At 40.0% G+C, this 24,146-nt stretch overlaps 1 protein-coding gene, 1 long non-coding RNA gene and 1 pseudogene across 4 annotated transcripts; 2 read left to right on the forward strand and 1 right to left on the reverse strand.

Annotated features, from left to right (window-relative positions):
• Positions 1 to 1,694: 1,694 nt before the first annotated feature.
• On the reverse strand, positions 1,695 to 12,432 carry EPCAM (epithelial cell adhesion molecule). Of its 2 annotated transcripts, none has more exons than XM_082358321.1 (9): positions 12,166 to 12,432; positions 9,619 to 9,726; positions 9,099 to 9,339; positions 8,102 to 8,167; positions 7,007 to 7,070; positions 6,072 to 6,173; positions 4,751 to 4,888; positions 2,938 to 2,982; positions 1,695 to 2,157 (listed from the first exon to the last, which is right to left on the reverse strand). In XM_082358321.1, the coding sequence occupies exons 1-9, from the start codon at positions 12,239 to 12,241 to the stop codon at positions 2,116 to 2,118; spliced, it is 882 nt and encodes a 293-aa protein (XP_082214447.1). In that variant the 5' UTR covers positions 12,242 to 12,432; the 3' UTR covers positions 1,695 to 2,115. The 2 variants fall into 2 exon arrangements, with proteins under 2 accessions (XP_082214447.1, XP_082214446.1); XM_082358320.1 differs by having other exon boundaries at positions 4,688 to 4,888; positions 12,166 to 12,431.
• Positions 12,433 to 12,539: 107 nt separating this feature from the next.
• On the forward strand, positions 12,540 to 20,886 carry LOC309612508. Its single transcript, XR_014235229.1, has 2 exons — positions 12,540 to 12,631; positions 12,747 to 20,886. It is a non-coding gene; the product is annotated as an uncharacterized lncRNA (long non-coding RNA).
• Positions 20,887 to 23,736: 2,850 nt separating this feature from the next.
• On the forward strand, positions 23,737 to 24,127 carry LOC309612479 (small ribosomal subunit protein uS10 pseudogene; annotated as a pseudogene). Its single transcript has one exon. The product of its transcript is annotated as a small ribosomal subunit protein uS10 pseudogene (transcript).
• The last annotated feature ends 19 nt before the right edge of the window (positions 24,128 to 24,146 follow it).

The raw sequence follows: 24,146 nt of genomic DNA on the forward strand, positions 1-24,146 counted from the left end.
TGCTCCAATAAAACTTTATGGGCACAGATTTTTATTCCATGTAATTTTCATATATCATGAAACGTTCTTTAAATTTTTTCAACCATTTAAAATGCAAAAACCATCCGTAACTCCCAGACTGTTTAAAAACAGGTGGCAGACCAGGCTGCAGGCTGTAATTTGATGACTCCTGCCCCTGAGAGCAAATTTTTCCAGTAAGTTCCACAAGAGAGATTTTTAAAAAGTTCTGCCAGTGCAGCACCACAGCAACTTCTCTGCTCTTCATCAAGCCATAAGGCCCTCTCCCACAAGGTCTGGATTCCAGCCCAGGGTATGGGGCTTGGCGGAAGTAGAGGGTCTCTTCTCTGGGTGCTCTCAGCCCTGCGGTGGTGGCTGTTCCTTGTATCTGCTATTCTGTCTTTAAACTTCTCATTACTTTCTACTACTAATTTTTGTTGCTGTGTAACAAATTACCACAAATTTAGCATCTTAAGACAATAAACATTTATCACCTCACTTTCTATAGGTCTGGAGTCCAAGCAAAGCGTGACTGTGTCTTTTCCTCAGGGTCTCGAGACTGCAGTGAAAATGTCACCAGGGTTGCTCTCATCAGGAGCTGAGGTCCTCTTCCGAGCTCACTGGTTGTTGACAGAATTCACTTCCATGGTTGAGGGACTGAGGCCCTCAGCCACTAGGGTCGGCCTGCCATTTCCTGATAGGTGACTCTCCAAAACACGGCCGTTTGCTTTAAGGCTAACAGCAGAGCACGTCTATTTCTGCTTTTTGTCTCTTACTTTTAGGCACTCTTTTGTAATCTCCCTTTTAATTGAGTCAAGTGATGAGGGATCTTAACTGCATCTACAAAATCCCTTCACCTTTGCCATATAACTTAATCTCAGGGGTGATAGCCTATCATATTCACAGATCTTGCCCACACTCTAAGGGAAGAAATTACATAGAGCATATATCTCATGGGTAAGAAATCTTAGGGGCCATCCTAGAATTTGCCTACTACGGAAGGGATAAAAATCATAGGTTAATGTTCAAATCTAGTTTTTATATTTTCTTTAATGTTCTTTTCATAGTGTTTTCAAAAATTTCCTAAGAAAAGCAAAATATTTCAGGATACTTTAACTTCATATAAAATGTGTTTGTACCATAATTATTCAGTTGAAAAACTGGTGCTTCTACTTCAACCAACCATGGAATTCATGGTTCACAACATTCTCCATCAATTTGGCCTCAAGGTATTAAGTGTCTGTCAAAATGCCACTTTGTCCAAAATAGAATCTTAGATGCATGCAGAATAAAATTGTTTGGTTTTTCTGTGTAGATGTTACACACTACAGGGACTTCCCTGGTGCTCCAGTGGGTAAGACTCCGTGCTCCCAATGCAGGGGGCCCAGGTTCAATCCCTGATGGGGGAACTAGATACCGCATGCCGCTACTAAGAAGTCCACAAGCCACAACTAAAGAGCCTGCGTGCCGCAACGAAGACCTGGCGCAGCCTAAATAAATAAATATATTTTTTTAAAAGATGTTATTAAAAAAATAAAGAAGTTACACACTACAGGTTACAAATTTTATATTGAATATACATGATTATAAGGACTCATGCAAATTCTAATTTGTAGCTAGCATTCAGAGCATTTCTTAACCTATTATTTGTATACTATGAAATTTGATTCAATATGATTCAAATGAAGTTAGGAAAGTCATTTTTAAAATGTTTTATTTCATAGTTCATAAAAAACATTTATATGTACAAGACTCAAAGTAGACAGAAAGGCAGCTATTTAATCACAAACAGATGAGACAGTAGTCACTCAGACTCTACTGTGGAAGCATATTTAATGCATACCCTTCAGTGTTAGGCATAAATAATTCAAACTACGCAGTTCAAATTCTGGGTTTTATATCAGATCTGCATATATATGACACTTGTGGTCAAATTTTAAGATTAGTAAAGTCAATTTCAAACTGCTTATATTTTGAGTACAGGTTTAACTGTTACAAATATATGATGTTAACTAACACAATAGTGGTCTTCAAAGATCTTCTCTTTGCCCCATGTTCATACGTCTGTAATCTGAGTCTGTTTGCTAATTTCCCTTATAGTTACTCTTCAAATTAGTGTTATGCGTTGCGTTCCCTATGCATTTCACCCATCTCCTTTATCTGAAATAGAGGGAAAAAGAAAAAATTAAAATAATTTTGGATCCAGTCTTTTGTTCATTCTGAAAATAGCTTAAAAAACAAAAAGGAAAGCAAGAAAATTCTCTTCCACATTTATGACTTAAATTTTTTTTAAAAAAAGGTATATTACAAGGAAGCACACATTAAGTACATGATCCAAATTGCTTTTTAGAGATAAGATGGCCAAAGTGACAGGGGGAAGTAGCCGGTAAGCTAGATCTTTAAGAATGGGTAATATTTTTGTTAAATGTACACCATTTTTAAACATAGGAAGAACCAATTCATTTTCTATTACAAATCTTTTACTTTATGGGTGAGGAAACTGAAGTTTAGGATTAACTGATTTGTCTGAGATCGCACAATTAATTAGAGGCAGAACCGAGACAAGATGATGACAGCTACTACGGATGGCAAACATCTTGCTGTGCGGCAAGCATGGGATCGACACTTTACACAGATTACTTTATTAAATCCTTAAAATGGGTCTGTACTATTATCCCCTCTTACAGATAAAGGAAACATGGAGGCTTAAGGGAAGTTAAATAACTTGCCCAGCCAATAAGTGGTCAGAATTCAATATAATCTGATCTGCTATGGAACTCGTGCAAGAAAATTTAGCATTGTGAGACTCTCCCTAAGACCCTAAGGACTATACTATAAAGGGACTCAAGTGTAACTGAGACCTGTCAGTGTCTGGAAGGTATAGGTATTATTAGGAGTAAGAGATTAAACAAGGGCCTTTTAATTAAATAATCCACTTACCTCAGCTTTCTCGTATTTTGCCATTCTTTTCTTTCTGGAAACAACCTACATGGAAGAAAAATGATTACTATCTGAGGACTGCTACCCAAACAAAAAGTTAGTCTAAACTGACACATATGCTTTTAATGAACACAATTCTGATATGAACAGATTTAATTTTAAAATCTATCTGTAGACACTGTTTCTCAAATGCACTGAGAAAACAATGAATAATCTTTAGTGAAATTTAACAGCTTAGTGTGCATCCTTCCACTTCTTTTTCCATCCTAATACAAATATATGAACATATGCATATAAGTTTTAGGGGGTCTCAAAAAAAAATGGGATCATGCAGAGTATCATTTCCCTCTGCACAGCCTGTATCCACATCACAGGAATCCTTCCAGATCAAGAGCTATAGATTGAACTTTTTTTTTTGAACTCCTTCTTTTTAATAGCCACTTTATTCCATGGCATGGATACCTATAGTTTACTCATCCATCCTCCTCTGGATGTACACTCAGGTTGTTTCCAGATTCACCCTTACTAGCAACGCTGGAATACATGACCTTGACCATGCTTCCTTATGTACTTGTGCTTTCACTTCTGTAGGACAATTAGATTTCTATGATGAACCTTTCATGTGTTTATCTGCCATCTGGAACTCCTTTTCTGTAAATTGTCTATTCACACCTGTTACCACTCTTTCTTTAGTTTCCTCATCATTTTCTAAGAACCCTTTGTATCGTATGCATAATAATCTTTTGTTTTATGCATAGTGAATATTTTCCCCCAGCCTATCATTGACATTTTTTTCACTTTACAGTATCTCTGCCATACAAAATATTTAATTTCAATGAAGTCAAATATATACTTCTTCCTTCATGGATTCCAGATTTCCCACCTTACTTGGTTTCTTTTACCACAAGTTTGTACAACATCTCCTAACTTTGAGACTTATTTTATTCTTTAACATTTTGAACTATAACCTGTCTAGAATGTGTTTGAACATGGGTGCACTGCCCAACTCCTTTCACGTTGCTGTGCTCCAAAACGTGCTATTCACACACAGTTGAGCAATACGGCCAGCCCTGGTGGGGTGAAACAGGAATCCAACTTTTGTTTTCTTCCAGATGGATAGCGAAGTGTGATAATGCTGCTGAACTGAAAATATAACTTCTCATATACCATCAAATCTATTTCTGAATTTGTTGTGTTGGTAAAATTTCCTGATGCTGAAGTACCCTTACATATTTAGAACAAACGTTGCTTGTTCAGGTGATACAGTCTTCTTCTGAAGCACTGCTAAGTTCAGTTTACATTAAATCTTTTATTTTGAACTGTTGCTTCATATTTATCCCTTTTAATTCTTTTTTATGCTAACATTAATCTGTGTTCTGTAGTTTCACCTCACTGAATGGTTTGGGAATTCAGGTTATTTTGCACTAACCCTGGCAACAGTGTTGAATTGCACTCCTGTGTGCAGTGAGGACAACTGAAGGACGTTTGCTATTTGATAGCAATGTAACCAACCTGTGAGGTGCTCAGCTACAAGCTTTTCTCAGATCAGTATCCTTTCTTGCTTCATAAGGTTGACTATTTTATAAAAAGGGACCGGAAATGCAATAGATTCATTCAGCATAAAGGATTACAAAAAATGAAGACTTGGTTTCATTAACTTGTTTTGGAACACAGTTGTGGCTTTTTCATATTATCACCTTTTCTTCAAAGAAGAGACCCTGAAATGAAATTTTACTTGTCCTATGCTCACCAGCACAGCAATTCCAGCAGTAATTGCTACTGCCACAACCACAATGACAGCAATAATACCAGCCTGTAGACCCTGCATTGAAAATTCAGGTGGTTTTTCATCAACATAGTAAATTGAAGTTCGACCGGGATCCAGATCCAGTAGTTCCCCATTTACTCTCAGGTCCATCCTTTTGGACTGGAACAAGGACTCATCTTTAACCTACATTGAGAAGGAGAAAAGCAATTTAAAATAGTTAAGATAACCTACCATGGCCACATAGAATTACGTGCCAATTATGTACCAAAAGAACTGCTGCCAAGAATCTTTATGGTTTTGGTGATAACAATCTCATCCATTGAAACATAAGAAAGAAAAAAACAAAAAATACCCACCACTTTAATGACAGGAAAATGTCAAACATATACAAAAGTAGAAAGAATAGTATAATGAGATCCCGTGTACCTGTTACGCAGATTCAATAACATAAACACATGGCCAACCTTATTTTATCTACTCTTCCTTCTATCCACCACCCCCCCCAGCCTCTCCCAGCCTGGTTTTTTGTTTTGTTTGTTTTGTGGGGTTTTGTTTTGTTTTGTTTTGCTGCACCGCTTGGCTTGTGGGATCTTAGTTCCCTGACCAGGGATTGAACTCAAGCCCTCGGCAGTGAAATCGCGGAGTCCTAACCACTGGACTGCCAGGGAATTCCCTGGCCTTGTTATTTTGCAGTGGATCCCAGATCTCAACAGAAAATAGCTCACTTTAGCGACTTCCCTGGTGGTCCAGTGGTTAACACTCCATGTTTCCATTTCAAGGGGCAAGGGTTCGATCCCTGGTCAGGGAACTAAGATCTCCCATGCTGTACAGCATGGCCAAAAAAATTCAAAAAAAAAGAACAAAGTCTCAGTGCCCCTGTGGTTACTATCAAGTGGTCTAACATACACGTAACTGAAATTCCAGGAGATGGGCTCAGGAAAAAAAAAAAAGAAAATAGCTCACTTCAGTATATTAAAGTTTAAACAAACATTTTAATCACACCAGTTACACAGCATTTTTTACATAGTCTCTTGTTAATGGAAATTATAGTAGGGGAAGGCTACACTCACAAACTAAATAACTGCCAAGGAGGTAATAAGAATCATAGAAGAGAAGATATTCTAGGCAGAACAATGTGATAAAAAGGCATAAATATACAAACAAGTAAGAAAGGTGTATAAGAAAGGTGCATGTGAACAACAAGGACGACAAAATTAATGGCAGCATGAGAACCAGTTGGAGAATAGTTATTCATACAGTTGATCTAAAAGTAGAGAAACAGATGAAAGATTTTGAATCCACTGAGGCATGATAGACAACATAACATTTCTAAACAGAGGAATAAAATGAGGAAGATTATACTCACATCTTTTTCAAAATAATAAGCCACATCAGCTATGTCCACATCATTCTGAGTTTTCTGAGAAGAATTTTGTACCAGGTCAATAATGATAACATCATTCTCATACTAGGGGAAAAATTGAAAAATACAAATTAATATTACTGTAACCAAAACTGTATGAAAATATCATTGTTCAATTATCAGAATATTCAGTGCTTGATTTTCTGTAATCTGCATGTGTCGGTGTTTCTTGCCATTAGCGGATAATTGGGTTTATCACTAATAATTTCAAAATCTTTGGGAGGTTTTAAAAATCTACCCAAAGGAATTAAAATAGCAATGCAAGCATCCAAAGATAATTATAATTTTCTTTTCAAAAGAGAATTTCCAAAAGATTTTAAACAAGATATTAAAGTACCTTATTTGGTTAGAACTACTTTAATGCTAAAATGCTAAAGAAATGCAATCCAAAATGCAGTGGCATTTACCATGTTCTGTTTTTAGGAAGGAAAAAAGTATGTCACTATCAAAAAGTCTTTTAAAAAACGACAGCAATTTTCTGCCTTGAAAGAGTTCCATCACACTATTCAAGCATTTTTCAACCAAAGTTGAAAGAGTTAAGGAAGGGCTAACTGGTTAAAGACTAGCTCCTGAAACCAGAGAAAACAGGACTACGTAGCATCCTAAGTATTGCCAAAAACAACCACAGAGGGAGGTTTTCCAAGGTGTGAAGACTGGCATGTGTTAGGAATAGTAAGAGACACTACATTTTCTTTAAGGGTAAACTGAGGTTTTCAAAGACTATGGAAGGAAAACAATAACAGGAGATTTGCAGGATTAAGTGCCCAGGGCTTAAACTGTTATTCAAATGCAGTTTAACCACTATCAAAAATCATACCCAAACCAAACTATCCGACCAATTTTCTGGTAAAGCTCACTTGCTAAAAAAAAAAACTTACCAGAATATTTGTGATATATTTTGGATCCAGTTGATAACGACTTGTGATTACCTCCTTGAGTGCACTGTAAATAAAAAATTTTATGCCATTTTGCAACTATCATCATAATAATTGATGCAAAAACTGTTGAGTTCTAGTTTGACTAGAAACAGGATATTTACACAGTATCTAAGTATCTACCCACAGATTATACTTTTTAATTACAAAGAGGAAAGTGTTAACACCATAGTAGGGAAACCTGGTGGACACCACCCTGACCACTAGTTAACATCACTAGTAAAGGGACAAGCTGATGTCGTGTGCCTCCCAATGTGAAGTACTGAGACGGACACAAGATCACTTTAAGTAGCTTTCCTGTCAAAAATGAATTGCCTGTATTTAATTATGAGGAAACATGAGACAAATCCAAAATTGAGGGATATTCTACAAAACAATTTGTCCATACTCTTCAAAAATATCAATGTCATGGTTTATAATTCAAATATTAATTAAAAATTTAAATTTTATTGGAAAACAAAGACAAAGAAAGGCCAAAGCAGTGTTCCATATTTAAAGAGACTGAACAGTCATAACAACTAAGTGCATGGATCTTAGACTGGGTCCTGGGTCAGAGGGGAAAAAATTGCCACAAAGGACATCGGGAAAACTGGCACAATGTGGTTTAACATTAAATTTCCTGAATTTGGTAACTGTATAGTGGTTATGTAAGAGAATGTCTTTTGTTCCTAGGAAAAGATACACCACAGTATTTAGGGGTCAAGGTGCATGACATCTAGAACTTGCTCTCAAATGGTTCTGGGGAAATAATATTTATACATGCTCAGATAGATACAGAAAGTACACACACATATGCATACACATATAAAAAGAAAATGTGCCAAAATGTTTACTGGTAAATCTGAGCGAAGGGTACTACAGGAACCTGTACAATTCTTGAACCTTTATTTTTTAAAAAAAAGTTAAAAATATTATTTACAGTATTTTATTTTTCAGAAATATGAAAATGCATTGAGACTTGTTTTAGTTAGTTTATCTAATGGTGTAGGATGGAAGTTCTGAGTACCAACTGTACATAATGCATTTAATAGCACTTACGCCTGCAAACTTTGAACATCATAAGGTTTTTCTCTTGTCTTGTGTTTTAGTTCAATGATGATCCAGCTATAAAGTAAAAAGACAGTATTGATTGACCATAACAACTCAGCCTTTTATATTATTTTCTTAATATGCTAATACCCAAATTCCCAAGTGGAATTACAGGAGAATTAACAGAAAAAGGATCTATACAAAAGATATGCCCTTCATTTCTTCCTTGGCCCTTACATACATCATTCATAAAGAACTCAGGCTTTCTAACATGGACCCTCTGGCCTCTGGTCACCACACTCAAGATCACATATTACATATTCAAAACTAAATTTAATTAAATGAATCCAAAAAGCATGAAAACAAGCAATATATAGGCAGCTAAGGCTTAGTTGGTCATGTTGGGTCACGTTCATGTGAAGAGACAAAAAGGCACTGAGAGAAACAGAAAAGTGGCCACAAGGCTCCAGAAGACAGAAGCGGAGAGAGTGCCTGCCTTGGTCTTTCTAGTTCTTTCCAATAAAATCTTTTTGGCTTAAGCTAGCTGGAGTGTGTTTCCATTCCTTTCCATTACATAGTCCCTGAAACAATCATACCTCGCTTTAAGACACAATAAATGAGCAAATATATACATAGCTTAAATCATTCATACACATTTAACACTAATCATACTTTAAAATACTGAACAGTGTTAAGTAAAAATATATTACGGAAAATTATGTTTAGTATGCTACCATAAGAAAAAAATTTAAAAATAAGAAAAACTACATTGTTAGTAAATTCACAGAAGATCTCTGGAAGGTTATGGCGTAAACTGATGACATCAGCTCTACGGAAGTAAACTGAGTAAATGGGGGATTGAGATGGGATGGGGGCTTGTCACTGTCCACTCTCTTCTATCTTTTGAATTCTAAATCACAAAATCATATTACATGTTCAAAACTAAATTTAATTAAACAAATCCGAAAAGCATGAAAACAAGTAATTTATAGGCAGCCCAACTCACAAGGTCCTCACTGTCTCGGAACAGGATATTTCACTGTCCTTATCGGTTCTTCTGACCCCAGCAGTGTTCACACACCAGCACGTGGAGGTGCCATTGCACTGCTTGGCTTTAAAGAGCCCCTTGTCGTCACACTCGGGATCATAGAGCCCGTCATTATTCTGGATAGCGCCCTCTGGTTTCACTCTTCTCCCAGCCTTTGACCCACTCATTTCTGCCTTCATCACCAAACATTTGGAAGCCACTGCAAAGAAAGCATCATGTCAAAGTGAAAAATAACTGCAGTTGTATGCTTAAGGAAAAAAATTAATTTACTCCAAACTTCCAGGGCCAAAGATTACTGTAGACTTACAAGTTCCCAGGTTCACTTTCTAAATCATAAGAAACTTCAGAGATGAGATAATGTGGACAAAATAACATGATTCAGATTTAAGCCAATTAAACGCTTCCCGACTCAAGACAAATCAATTAAAGAAGTATAAGTCAAAATAAAACTTAAAGGTAATGAGGATATTCTACTCACGTTTTGTGCAAATGATGGAATGTTGTGTACCGATTGAAGTACACTGGCACTGACCATGAGCATTCACAGAGCAGTTTGTGGTCAGTTTGTAGTTTTCACACACACATCCTGCAGGGGAAAAAAATCCACTTTAAAAATGAGGCTCCAACTATCAACTCTGATGGTGGATCAGCTAAATTATGTTGACAATAATGCCCAAGTTACAGGAACACACAGCCTTAAAAAATGAATGTGTCATTTTTCAGCTATAACTGGAGTGGCTGACACTATGCTAAATAGTTTGTACATATTACATAGACAGTCTAATTTACATGCATTCCAATTTTTGTGTTTTAAACCAAGAATAAACCCTCCAAACACCAGATTCAGCTTTGCCTTCATGATACTCCCAGACTCAGCTTCTTCCCTCCTCCTGTCCTGCTGGATAAACACTTGCCTGTCGGTCATGGAGTCTTTTCCCCAATATCAACAACACACTAGTATATATAAAATAGATAACCAAGGGACTTCCCTGGCGGTCCAGTGGTTAAGACGCCACGCTTCCAGTACAGGGGCCGTGGGTTCCATCCCTGGTCAGGGAACTAAGATTCCACATGCCACGTGGCGTGGCCAAAAGTTTTTTTAATTTAAAAAGTAAAATAAAATAAAATAGATAACACGGACCTGCTGTATAGCACAGGGAACTCCACTCAATATTCTATAATAACCTATATGGGAAAAGAATCTGAAAAAGAATGGATATATGTATAACTTAACCATTTTGCTGTACACCTGAAACTAACACATTGTAAAACCAACTAGATCCCAATATATAATAAAAATTAAATTTAAAAAAGTACCAATTCTATGATCAGTGAATAACTCCCATTAACTCCCTCTTCCCACCCCATTTTCTTAATAAGAGATGCTTCTTGAGACTTAATGGGAACATATTCAACCCTTGGACAATTTCGTATCTTAGAAAAATTATACTTTCAATTGAATTTGGAGGTACCTCCGGATGTGCGTTTCCTAACTAAATTAAATTCTAGAACCTGATTTTGAAAGTGCTATTAAGCAGCCCATCCTGGATACTGATGTCAATTTAATAGTTATATCTTCGACTATCTCAAAAGTTCATTTCAACTTCAAATGGCAAGCACATCTAATTTCTTCGTCTAGCTGAGAGAGTGCAATCTTTACAAACAAAAACTAATTACGACAGACCAAAGAATTTATATATTGCTCCTTCATATCTCAAGTTGGCTTTAGTTTTTCCCTGTTTAAATTATAATCAATACGAACCACCTATATAATCTGTCCAGCACTAAACTCAGTATCGAGGTCACAAAAGGAGAAAGTATACTGCCGGTCCTCAAGGGGTTAAAATCTTATGCAGCACTACGCTATACCTGCTCAGAGCACATATTTATGCCTAAACAATGGGAAATTTAAAAGAGACCAATCAGACTTTCTGAACATACTCCTACGGCAGCTATCACTTTAAAGCAATTTAAAATTAAGTATTTAGCCTCAGATTGAAGTTGAAAAAACATGAGTTGATTAAACTGCATTATTTTGAAAGTGTAATGAAATAGGCTGAGCCCTGCTGGTGAGACTACAAAAGCCTTTCCACAAAACTGTGGCTAACTGACAATTCACTGCTAGCCACCACCTTACAAATAAATCAAGAGACGGCAGCCAAGATGTTTATTCCAGAGTAAGAAAAACTGGAATCAAACTACACGTCCAACATTAGGATAATGGTGCAACCTTCCAGGCTATAGATTGTTTTGTACCATTTAAATCATGCTTTTCAAGACTAAAAGAAACGGAAAACTCTGTATATTATGTAGGGGAAAAAAATCAAGACATAAAACAATGTGTTTAGGTTTAGGGTAATGTTTAGAGCAATGTCTAAAAGAAAAATACACCCAATTATTAATTACGGGATTCTCTTGAAGTGGTTCCAATATGACTTTTTTTTACTCTTCACGATTATCGATATATCTGGGTTCCCTACAATAAACTTGGCATTATTTATATGATCCTTAAAAAGAAAACATACACACACCTCGTAGTCAAGGCCCTCCTCCCCGCGCACAGGTGTGTAGCGGCCCTGGAGGCCTCACCGCAGCCACCAGTCCCCGCCCGAGACCCACATCCGGGGCCCACCGCAGGTGCCCGGGGAGGGGCGGGGCCGCAGGTCGCAGTCGCAGAGTCCCCTCCCGGCCCGGGCAGGTTTCCGCTTCGCCAAAACCCCAAGTGCGCAGGGGCTGAAGGAGGTGGGTACGTCGAGGCGGCCGCGGCCACAGCCATTCTGCTCCCCGCCCGCCCCGGTCCATTTCCCGAGAGAGGCGCGCAGAGCGCCAAGCAAGGCGGCTCCCTCCGGCCCGCGCGAGTGGGCGCCTGCCCGCTGCCTCCCACCCGCAGAGAGCCTGGGCAGCCCCGCGCCGTCCGTCTCCGGGCGGAGAAGCGCGGCCGCCCGTCCCGTCCCCGCAGTCTACGTCTAGGGCGCCGAGGGTCGCCACCCCCTGGTCCTCCTAACCCCACAACTCCGCTCCTCACCTTCCTGGGCCGCGGCCACCGCCGCCGTCGCTGCGGCGAGCAGGAGCCCGAACGCAAGGACGTGGGGGGGCGCCATGCTGCGCGCGCCGAGGACAAGGGCGCGAGGGGCTCGAGGCGGGCCGGGGGCTCGCGGGAGGACGCGCGTACAGAGTAGGCCGCCGGGAGCGCACTGGCCGGCGGGACGGCGCGAGGCCTGGGACGCGCGCGTCGGGAGGACGACAGCGAGGTGCCCCGGGGCCGAGAGCACGGTGCGAGCTGGCCGACGGACTGCGCGCTTTGGACGCTCGGCGGGGCGGAGCCGACCTTCCAGACCTGGCGGCCCCGCCCCCGGCCCCTGCCCACGGCTGCTCACCTCTGCCGGCCAGTTCTCGGCTATGAGTCACCGCCGGGAGGCGGGGGGAGGGAACAGACTCCCCTCCCCTCCCCCACTCGGAACGCGGCCGTTGGGATACCACCCCCTCCCCAGGTGTGCGCCGGGTTCGCCAGGTGCTTGCTCCTGCGGTCGGTGGGGGCGGGAAGGGTGGGACCCTGGGTGGCCACGGAGAAAGTTTGAAAATACTGAGACTTCCTTTTTACCGGAGGGAGCACGACTCTGAAACCTCGAAGAAATGGGACCTGGAGGAAAGAGTGAGGGGGCCGGGAGGATGAAGGCGGAAGGCAAAATGGAATACAAAGAGAAGCGGAAGACCGTCCCAAGCACAATAAAGAAAGACCTTCGAGCTTTACCTGGCCGTTTAATTGTACTCCTTTGAAACTAGAAAAAAAGAAGAATGTGCCTAGCTCTCGGGATGACAAATTCATGTGATCTTTATAATTATTCTCAATAATTCTTTTCTTTTTCTTATAAGCCTTTTTAGCACTTGAAGGTGTTCCCATAGAGCGAAATGCTGGAAACTGAGATTACCAGGTTCGATTAATATTAGAGAACAACGTTGATGAGTATTTCGAAAATAGAAGGAAATAGAAACGAAGGACAATAATTTATTTCAGTGCAAATGAATTCAAATTACAATACGCTGTGGTTACACTCTTAAAATAAGTGTAGTGACTTGAAGCTTTTAATAATTATTAAAAGTATTAAGTGTTTTTAATGGTATTTTTGTTAGCTGTAATATCATTATGACCTGTTTTTAAAAGTCTTTTTTTTTTTTTCAGTTTAAATCATCGGAGAAAGAGTTCGAAAGAGGAAAAGTGAACAGGCAATTTGAAGATTCAACTAAATTTGATTAATTTTTACAAATATATATCAAGTCATGGATTATGCTTTTATTGAGCAATAATTTAAGTGTGTTGTACCCGCCTATTGCCAGTTGATTAATGTAAATAATAACTTTGTTGCAGTAAATACCAGTATAATGTGATTTTAGTTGGACATTAAATAAGTTATTTAACTATTTGATTATTGACATATTAAGGAAATCCTATCAATATTTTAAATCTGTAAATCTGAGCTAGACCTAGTTCTGGAACTTTGTGATCTGTTCAAAAATTTCTTTAAATGAAAAGAATAGTACTATCAAGTCAGGAACAACTATCAACCAGATTTTTGTTATCTTCTGCATTTTGGATGTTTTCAGGAAGGTACACACTACCTTCACCCCCCAAACTACACACGCTTTTCCCAAGAATAAAACTGGTTATTGTGGCTTTATTTGCAAAATGTTCCATTGCCAGGTCTAAATCTGTTACCTTCCTAATTAAGAAAAACCCCATCTTTTTATAACTTGACAGCTGTTTATTAAATCGTTCATTTCAATAATGTGAATTGAATAAACATGATTATTAAATAAATGACAAAACACCACACTAATCTGACTCATAGTATCTGAGTATACATCCAAGATATTATTTATTTTTATAGCTTTTTAACACCTTCTCAATTTGTCACTGCTCAAAATTGCTCTCATTTTATGCTTTGTGAATCTTTTTTAGTTCCAGTGCCGTATTTAAGAACATTTCGTAAAATCTTGGTAAGATTTCCTACCTAAGTATATTCTTTAGATTGTTCTTAAAATTTACAGATGTTGCTTTTTAATTTTCACAGTAGTCAGTTTGATATATATTTGACTAAGAAAAAATATGACAATGTTAAAAATTGTATTTAAACTTTTCTGACCAAACTCTTGCCGTCCGTCAGTTAAGAACCCTGTTAAAAAACCAACATCAAAGCTAAAGAATGGATAGAAAAGGAGAGAAACTAGTCAAGAAAAGATATAATGGGTAGTGCAAAGTATTGCTAGGATAGGGATTTTGGTTGTGACTTTCTCTTGAATGTTAAGAGATACTTCTAAATCAAAAAGATAACATGTTAAATATAAATAATATTGGAGAAAAGTTAGTATCATGTTCCTTAAAAAGAAACAACTAGGGGTACTATTTAAGAAAATTACTTATTTAATATTCTATAGTATAGTTTCTTCACATAGATTTTAGAGCATGTGTGTGTGTATATGTGTGTAATATGTAAAATTTAATGAAACCTTAAATGGGATGAATGTTATTCTTGCAGATGGCTAGAGGAGACTGTAATGTGTAAACATTTGCTATAAAGGGCTACTAGTTCTTAAAATTTTAGTTATTTCATGAATAATACATTAGTAGAAAACAAAAGTACATTATATAGAATGAAGAATGAAAGCTCTTTTTGACCACTATTCAGCAAACCCCTGTCTCTCCTAGATAATCCTTGTTAACAGTTTGGTATTCATACTACTTGTTCATTACTTCTCACATATCCTAAAGAACCTGGTTTCATAGGATGTACTCTCTGCAGAGTGGGAGATATTATTTAGTTTGGTTTAGGTTTATAAAAATAGTCTGTATATTCAGAGTCCACCTTAATACATATCCATATGTGTGTATAATTTTTATCAAGTGTCATTATGTTTGTCATTAAAGTAAACTTTGTCTCCAAAGCAAAATGCCTAACCCCTTCCATGAAAAAACCCTTTTCATATCTTTCTACCCCTGAAATTATTTTATAAAATACAAAGCACCACATAATAAGCACTTAGTATACTATTTAGTACATTAATATCAATATGTACATGCTTATTAAGTGATATCTATTATAATTAAAATAATACAGTAAAGTTTTACTTTTATCAAAGAAATGCATGTACATGGTATAAAAGTCAAGTAGTACTATAAAGTTTAAAATAAAAAATAAGAGCTTCCTTCCTGTCCTGATTCTTGTTCCTCCAGAGGCAACCACTTTCTTAAGGTGTCTTTCATCCCCAGCATATGGTCTGTCTTGGTGAACGTTCCATGCGCGCTTGAAAAGAATAACTATTTTGTGAGGTGGAGTGTTCAGGTTGGTTGATGGTATTTTTCAGGTCTTGTAAATTCCTTTTGATTTTGTGTCTACTTCTATCAGTTGTTGAGAGAAGAGATCCAGCCTTAGATTATACCATTAATGTTTTACTGTACTTGCTTTATCACATAACTATCCATTTATCTACTCATCTGTCTTATTATTTTGATGCATTTCCAAGTCAACTGCAGGCTTCATTACACATTTTTCTCTAACTACTTCAGTACGTATATCTTTATGTAGAGATCAGTGTTTGCTTAGAGGGTTTTTTGGTGTGGTGAAAGAAGAAGGAAAAAAATGTAAGTGTAACATTAAATGAGTTTGACAAATTCATGCACCTGTGATATGGACTCTTATCAAGATAAATATAACCATCATTTTCAGAAAGTTCTGTTTTTCTCTTTCAAATCAATCCCTGCTCCTTCCAGATGCAATCCCAATTCTGATTTTTTCCACCATAAATTAGTTTGCCTAGTCTAGCACTCAAGGCCAGCTTCATGGGTATGCAACCTGCACAGTCACATAGGACCCCATGCTTAGAAGGGCCCCATACTTGGTATAATGCTCTACTGTAACAATATTGAAATTCTTAATATTTTAATAAGGAACCCATATTTTCATTTTGTACTGGGCCCTGGAAATTATGTAGCCAAGGCAATGAGAGAAATAGGGTAGTAACCTGAGAGACATGAGGGCTCAAGGAAGGGTCTTATTAATCTGAGGGATAATATAACATGTTTCTATGGTGACGGAAATGGTCCAGGAGAGAGGGGAGATTGACGAAATAGGGGAGATGAGGAATAGCTAGAGGAGGGACAACTTTGAGAAAGGGAGAGAGGAGAGAGGATGGGACCCAGAGTGGAGGGGTGAGCCCTTGAGAAGAGCAGGGACAGTTTCCTACCGTAACAGAAGGATGGAGGCAGATGCAGATATACTAGCTAATGTGGTGGTGGACAATGAAACTGTTCTGACCATTTTATTTTATCAAGGATGTATGAGGTGAGGTCACCAGCTGCAAGAAGGGTATGAGGATGAGGAGATATGAGTTATTTTAAATTTTATTTTGAAATAATTTTAGATTTTATGAAAGAGATGAAAATATGGTATAGAGTTCCCATATGTCCTTTACCCAGTATCCCCTAGTGTTAGCATCTCACATAACCATAAGAAGTTAACATTGGTACAATATTATTGACTAAACTGTTGACTTTATTGGGAATTTCCCAGTTTTTCCACTAATGATCTTTTACTGTTCCAGGATCCAATCTAAGGTCCCATATTGCATTAAGGCATCATATCGCCTTAGTGTCTACCAATCTGTGACAACTTCTCAGTCTTTCCTTTTCTCTCATGACCTTTACACTTGTGAAGAGTATTTTGTATAGTACAGTTTTGTGGAGTGTCCCTCAGTTGGGGTTTGTCTGAGGTTTTCTCATGAGTAGTCAGAGGTTATGTGTTTGGGGGAAGAATGCCGCAGAGGTGTTACACACTTCTCATTGAATCGTATCGGGGGTACAAGATATCAACATGATTTATTACTTGGATCATTTGTATAGGGTGGTGTCTGCCAGGTTTTCCCACTGTGAAGTTGCTGCATTTCCATTTTCATACTCTATTCATTTGAGTCACTCTATCCAGCCCACACTCAAGGGGAGGGAAGTTAAGTATCACCTCCTGAATGATGAAGTATAAAAGAAACTGTGGACAGATGTTAAAGCCATCAGGGCTTCCCTGGTGGCACAGTGGTTAAGAATCCGCCTGCCAATGCAGGGGACAAGGGTTCGAGCCCTGGTCCAGGAAGATCCCACATGCCACGGAGCAACTAAGCCCGTGCACCACAACTACTGGGCCTGCGCTCTACAGCCCGTGAGCCACACAGCTACTGAGCCCGTGTGCCACAACTATTGAAGCCCGCGTGCCTAGAGCCCGTGCTCCACAACAAGAGAAGCCACTGCAATGAGAAGCCTGCGCACTGCAACAAAGAGTAGCCCTGCTCGCGGCAACTAGAGAAAGCCCATGCAGCAATGAAGACCCAACGCAGCCAAAAAATAAATTATTAATTAATTTTAAAAAACCATCAGAGTTGGGTTTTTTTGTTTGCTTTTTTTTTTTTTTGGTTGGGGGTGGCCATGCCACGTGGCTTTCGGGATCTTAGTTCCCTGACAAGGGATCAAACCAGGGCCCAAACCAGCAGTGAAAGCACCTAGTCCTAACCACAGGACCACCAGGGAGTTCCCTAAAACCATCAGAATTTTAATAGATATTCTGGGGGAGATACTTTGAGGTTATGTAAACATTCTATTTTTCCTTAAAACTTTGCAATGTGGGAGATTTTGAGGAAAAATGGAGAAAGTCATTTTAGAGTGGGAAAGTGAACTTTCCCAGAAAACTTGATAGTATTTGCCAGGCAGTATGCAGTGTTCATTTGAGGTTCATGATCACCAACTCAAAGTGAAATCTATCAACTACTTTGTGTGATTTCCTCCAGCAATGACCAGCTGCTTGGGTGCAGGCTCTGAGAAGGTAGGAAGTTGGGTTCAAAGAGAATGGGATATTTCAGGCCAATATGACAGAAGAGAGAAGGACAAGATTGTTAGGCAAGATGTTTGCAGAAGTGGGATGAAAATGCTGGGCCGTGGGACCTAAGCAGGGTTTGGAAGTGAAGACGAGAGGAGAGAAAAGCAGCTGCCAGACAAGGTTGAAGAGCTGTGACAATGGAAGTTCTTGAGTAAGTGATCTGGAAGGACAGGAGGTGATAGGAGGGACTTCAAAGGAGCTGGATGTTTAGAAGGAGGAGAGGAAAGAAATAATTTGGAAATGACCAGCACACCTACTATACCCCCTGGCCCTTAGGTGCCTGGGATATGAGTACCTTCTACCTGAGAGGGCTGCTCGGGAGATGGGATAATCAGGGACCACCAGTTTCACTTACTGCCAGGAGATGGAGGGAATGTTCAAAGAAGAGGAGGTTATCAGGATGTTTGATGGTGACGGATCTGGGGTTGCAAAGGGCACAGTGGAAGAGTTCAGGGAGGGCAGGGAAGGGTTGGATCAGATTAGGCGATGAACTCAGGGATTCTGGGATGAGTGTCCGGTGTTGATGCTGGGTCTCCTAGAGGGCTTGTTTTCCTGGCGGTGACTGAGGCAAATGAGATATAAAGCATGACAGGATTAACCTGACAGGCTCTTGGAGGGAGATGGGAAATCAGCCTGAGATGTGTGGATTTTGGATAGTTAGTAGGAAGGTCCAGGAGCTTCAGGATGACCGCCCACCCCCGCAGAGTGTAGTGGTGGTGACAATCTTATGGAGAGGGGTGGCTGTGGTCTCTTGGGAGAGCATGGTAAGATAGGGGCTATGGAGTGACCAGTCTTAGCTCATAACCACCTGAATGATTGAGTCATGATCATTAATAAATATTGGGCATTTACTTTGTGTATGAGTTAATTCAACAGTGTAAAAAGAATACAGTGTTCTTAAAGACAGCTGAGAGAGGAATCAGTTGGTTCCAGAAATTGTATTCTGGCCTAGACAGAAGGAAATAAGAGTGTAACAAACAGAGATGGACCTTAACCTTTGCCTTATCAGTATCAGAGAGGGGTGGGGTCTTTATGATGGGTCATTTATGGTGTTGGCAACAGCCTTGATGAAACCTGAGAGCTTTTTTCAGTGTTCATGTTTAATGACATCTCTGAAGCAACCAAGTATACATACACAACTGTGAGGAAGTTCCCTCTCCTGGTAACTGGACAGGGCCCAACAGGATGGTGGCCCTGGGTTCTCATGTTGCTGGTTGAGAATGAATGCATTGGCAGTTTACAAAGCATGATAAGGAAACAACAAAGGATAAAAATGCACACTTAGATTGCTTTCCTTTCTGGAATTATCTGTATGTCCCAATAGGGACCCCTGAGAAGTCCCTAGAAAATCAAGATGTGTGATAAGAATGAACTAAATGTCACAAACTTAATTTCATTGGTACTCCTACTCAGGATGAGTGAATTACCAAGTGTCACAGTCCAGCTGAACCACATACAACACACATCACTGTATATAGTACTGACTCAGAATGTACTCGGTTTGATAATGTTCCAGGGAGTCTGGGCTGTCCCCTGTCCTAGTGCTAAGGATCATCAGTCACTGATGTGGATAGAGGAGGGGGGAGGGAGGGCATGTCATCTCTTTGTTGGTTCCCTGTTTGTAAAAAGAAAAGAATGGGAACTTCCAGGAGTTTGTAGGGAAGTCTTGTGATAAAGTAATGACCACATTATCATTTCCACAAAAGATTTATTAGGTGAACAAGCAGCAGGTTATAATAGGGGTGGTGTGATGATGGTGATGATACAAAGTCCTGTAGAGAACAAATCTACAGTTAGCATTTTCCCCTGTGGTCAGCTGCTGACAGAACTTGCTGGAATACAGCTAGGAGCTAATGCGTGGTGAGTTGAGTCACTTACACAGTTGGAGTACTGTTAGGGACCAATTTCTATCTCCTCTTTGGTCAAAAAGACAGCCCAGAAAAAATAGCATGCGGGTCTAAATGCTGCGAATAGTTCAAAGAATATCTCAGACTGATGAAGGGTTAGTAAGCCATGTGAACATGGAGGACATCACACTGCTTCTATCCTTAGGTCCAAAAGGCTTTGTAGGAGAAAGCTGTAGGTGTGTTGAATGGAGATCGCTAACCAGTGGAATTTCACAAGTATAGATAAGGACACAGCCATAGCTCAGCTTATATGCCATCCAAGCTAGTTCACCCTGTAGAAATAGGTCCATCTGAAAGCATAGGTAAATTCATTTGGGGGCATAAAGTGGGGGCAAAAATGCGAAAGTTGGCCAATGAGTAAGCCTTAAGGGGATCCAAAATTACCTAATGATATTTCAGAACCAATTGGAGGGGAGGGGAGGGGAGATTAAAATGATTCTGTTTTAATCAACAATCAAACTGTGGGTCTCCATTCTACTTCTGTGGAGATTCTGTTTCAGTAAGACAGAATTAGGGCTCTCAGTCGATGACTTGCCAGCTTCAGTGGTGAGACATATACCCACACCGATAACTCCAGTGTGTAGAATTAATAGGATCTGGATTGGTCTGGCTACTACCCAGTTCTAGATCATTGTAAATGTTAATGAAACAGGCTGTTTTCTCTTTTTCAGCTTATTTTTTTGGATTCTTCTTACCCTCAAAAGTTTTCAGAGCCTTATTTGGCTCCTGGTCAGAAATCTTCCTTAGTGGTTTGTTAATTCAGCTGACCATTTAGAAAGGAAGAGAAGAGAAAATGAACATTCGGTATGCACTCACAAGGTGCATTCTTCACATTATCTTATTTAATCTTCACAGAGACTGTATCACTTATTTCCATTTTACAAGTGAGAGAACTGGTTAAACAAAGTTAAGTAACACCCAAAATCTCATTAGTGAATGGTGGTGCTAAGGCTTGACCCTAGGTCTGTGACACCAAAACCTATACTCTTTCCCCACATCATGTAGCTTCAGTGCTATCAACCCCAAAGCTTATGTCTTAGTTGTCAAAACTTAGAGAAATAAACATTTGTGTATCAGATAAGCTCGGGCACTTAATAACTTTGCATTAATTCCCAAAGGAGCTTGTAGTTACGTGTTCATCTTTACAGGGGGCCTTCATTCTTTAAAATAGGATGTCATACTTTCTAACTGAGAGGCTATACAATATTTTGTACTTTCTTGTAAAAACGCCCATAAGAATGAACGTAATAAAGCAGCCAAGCCCTTACAACCACTGGAACTCTCCCTGTCTGCTTCCTGCTGGGGGTTGGTAGAGGAGAGAGGACCCTGTCTGGTAGCCATGACGTTTCCATTCACTTTGGGATGCTGCTGACTTCTGACTCCTACCCCACCCTAGCAGAAAACTTATAGAAAAAAAAAATTGGAATTATATATGTGGAGGCACTTGAGCATAGGTATGTTGCGCGTGGGCATGTATGTTTATGTACACATGGCTGAGAATTCAGAAGCTATATTGGTTGTGGATCAAGGGCCACACCACATCGACCCATCTCCCCATGACTCTTGAGGGCTTGAGTTAATAAAGCCCTCTGGTTCCCTCCCAAATTGTTTCTCCTCTGCTCTCCTGCTTTAGGTTCTCATTGCAATTGCAATGAAATCAGCACTTATTTCTGAAAGTAGAACAGCCTGCAAAGAGCACTGACCCAGCTTCTAGTCACCACTCAGACAATGCTCCGAGTGTACCCTTGGACCAGTCATTTGTGCCTCTTGGTCAGACGGGAATTCACTCTAATACTTGGTTCATACCCAGCAGCGCTGTGTTAGTTTGCGAAGGCTCTATGCTATAGCTCCATTCGGGAGATGCACTTTGGCCCAGTTAGGCGTTCCCGGCCCCACCCCACAGATGCCCAGCCCAGTGGACTCCTGCTCTGTGCTCCACCCCTCCTCTGTCACAGACGTTGTTGGGGTACTCCATGTAATCTGCACCCCAAAGTTGGATGCTAGGTTCTCTGGCTCTTTCCCTGGACCTAATCCTAGGCCCAAGCTCCCTGCTAGGAAACTATTAAAGACAATGCGCTAGTGAGTGACATCTCCAAGGTTAGATATTTACATTTTAATTCAGGCCTTCTGGAGACAATTGTTATCCAAAAGAGGCAAGTGATGATAGGAATCTTAGGCATAGAAGCATGTCTCTGAGGGAGGTGTTTGAGGTAGCATGGTTTTTCGGTACCTGTCAAATCACCGCCCTGAAGCACAGGGCTGGCTTGGCATTAAATTGTAACTTGTTTACTTAATACATATATACTAAGTACTTAAATTATTTAAGTTATACAACACTGTACTAAGCTTTAATGGCATCCAGGGAGTAATTAATGGCGTCTAGGAAGAAAAAGAAAAAGAGCCTGTTCTCAAGAACCTCCAGCCCAGCTGGGAGAGATCAGACACACGTGAAGTTAAAAAATAAAGAGCTGCATATTAACACCAGACAATAATACTAGCGTACAACATTAAGCTTTCCAGAAGAAAGATACATTGTGGTACCCAAATCCATCATGAGACTGAGGTCTGGGGAGTTCATGAACTAATTCCCAGAAGAATCTTTCAGGAGAAGTTAATTGCTTTTCTTTCAGGGCTCCAAAGTTCAGTCTGGATACTGATCTTTTCCTTAACAGCAAAGAGAATGATTCTTATTTGAACACATTCATGGCAGCCCAATGGGTAAGCATTTCAGATGAGAGAGCATTTTGGTTAATAATTAAGTACCATATTATTATATTTTAATTTCTCATGCAAGTCCAGTTTTAAGAAATTGTAACAATTTAGACCTTAAGCTACAATATTTCAATAATTTGTGAAATCATTGATTGGATATATGCATTAACCCACTGAATGCTGATGTCAACCCTAAAGTTTATGTCTAAGTCATGAAGACTAACAGAAATGTTTATTTGTGGGAATTCCCTGGTGGTGCAGTGGTTAAGACTCTGCGCTCCCAGTGCAGAGGGCCCAGGTTCGATCCCTGGTCAGGGACTAGATCCCACATGCATGCTGCCACTAAGAGTTTGCATGCCACAGCTCAGATGTTGCATGCTACAACTAAGGAGCCCGCCAACCGCAACCAAGGAGCACACGTGCCGCAACTAAGGAGCACACCTGCTGCAACTAAGACCCAGCACAACCAAATAAATAAAATAAATATTTAAAAACAGACATGTTTATTTGTGTATCAGATAAACTTTGGCACTTACTAACTTCCGCCTGATTCCAAAAGAAGCTTGTAATTGAACGCTCATCTTTCCAGGGGACCTTCCTTCTTTGAAATGGGTGTTAAGTGTTACCATTACTGCCTCCGTTTTATAAATGCATGCAGGGCAGTCAGGTAGCTTCCCAAGAGTAGAGAGAGTGGTAGCGCATAGCAGAGCCAGGCTGGAACCCAGAGAACGACACCACTTCCCCATGAGCTAGCTCTGCCCAAGATAGATGACTGGCGGGTAGAAGCACAGTTTCCTAACTGATGCTGCTAACTTATGCATCTCCAGTAGATGGGAAGACTAGAGGTGAAGGTGGCATCAGCCGCCTGCTGAGCAGTCAGCTTTACTTGATGGATCTCACCTCCACATGGACTTCAGCTTCCCCTCAAACCTATGTGGGTCAAAAAAACCAAAAAACAAAAAACAAAACTGGCTCTTTGAGGAAGACACGATCGCCCGTCGCCGCTGCAACGGAGCCCCGGACTGCCCGCTTCCCTGACTCACCGCTGTTCACTCTCGCTGAACGAGTGGGTCAGGAAGCCTCACCACAGCCTTGGCTTTTAAAGATACCAGAAAGACTCCGGTGGAGCCAGAGGTGGGGATTCACCGAATTAAAATTATTCTAACCAGCCGCAACGTGAAGTCTTTGGAGAAGGTCTGTGCTAACCTGATCAGAGGTGCAAAGAAAAACAATCTCAAAGTGAAAGGACCCATTCGGATGCCTACCAAGCCTCTGAGAATAACTACAAGGAAAACTCCTTGTGGTGAAGGTTCTAAGACTTGGGGTCGTTTTCAGTTGAGGATCCACAAGCGACTCATTGACTTGCACAGTCCTTCTAAGATTGACAAGCAGATTACTTCCATCAGTATTGAGCCAGGAGTCGAGGCTGAAGTCACCATTGCAGATGCTTAAACCAACCTTTTTTTTTTTTT

This window comes from Balaenoptera borealis (genome assembly GCF_965194805.1).
Source record: "Balaenoptera borealis genome assembly, chromosome: 15".
Taxonomy (NCBI): Eukaryota; Metazoa; Chordata; class Mammalia; order Artiodactyla; family Balaenopteridae; genus Balaenoptera; species Balaenoptera borealis.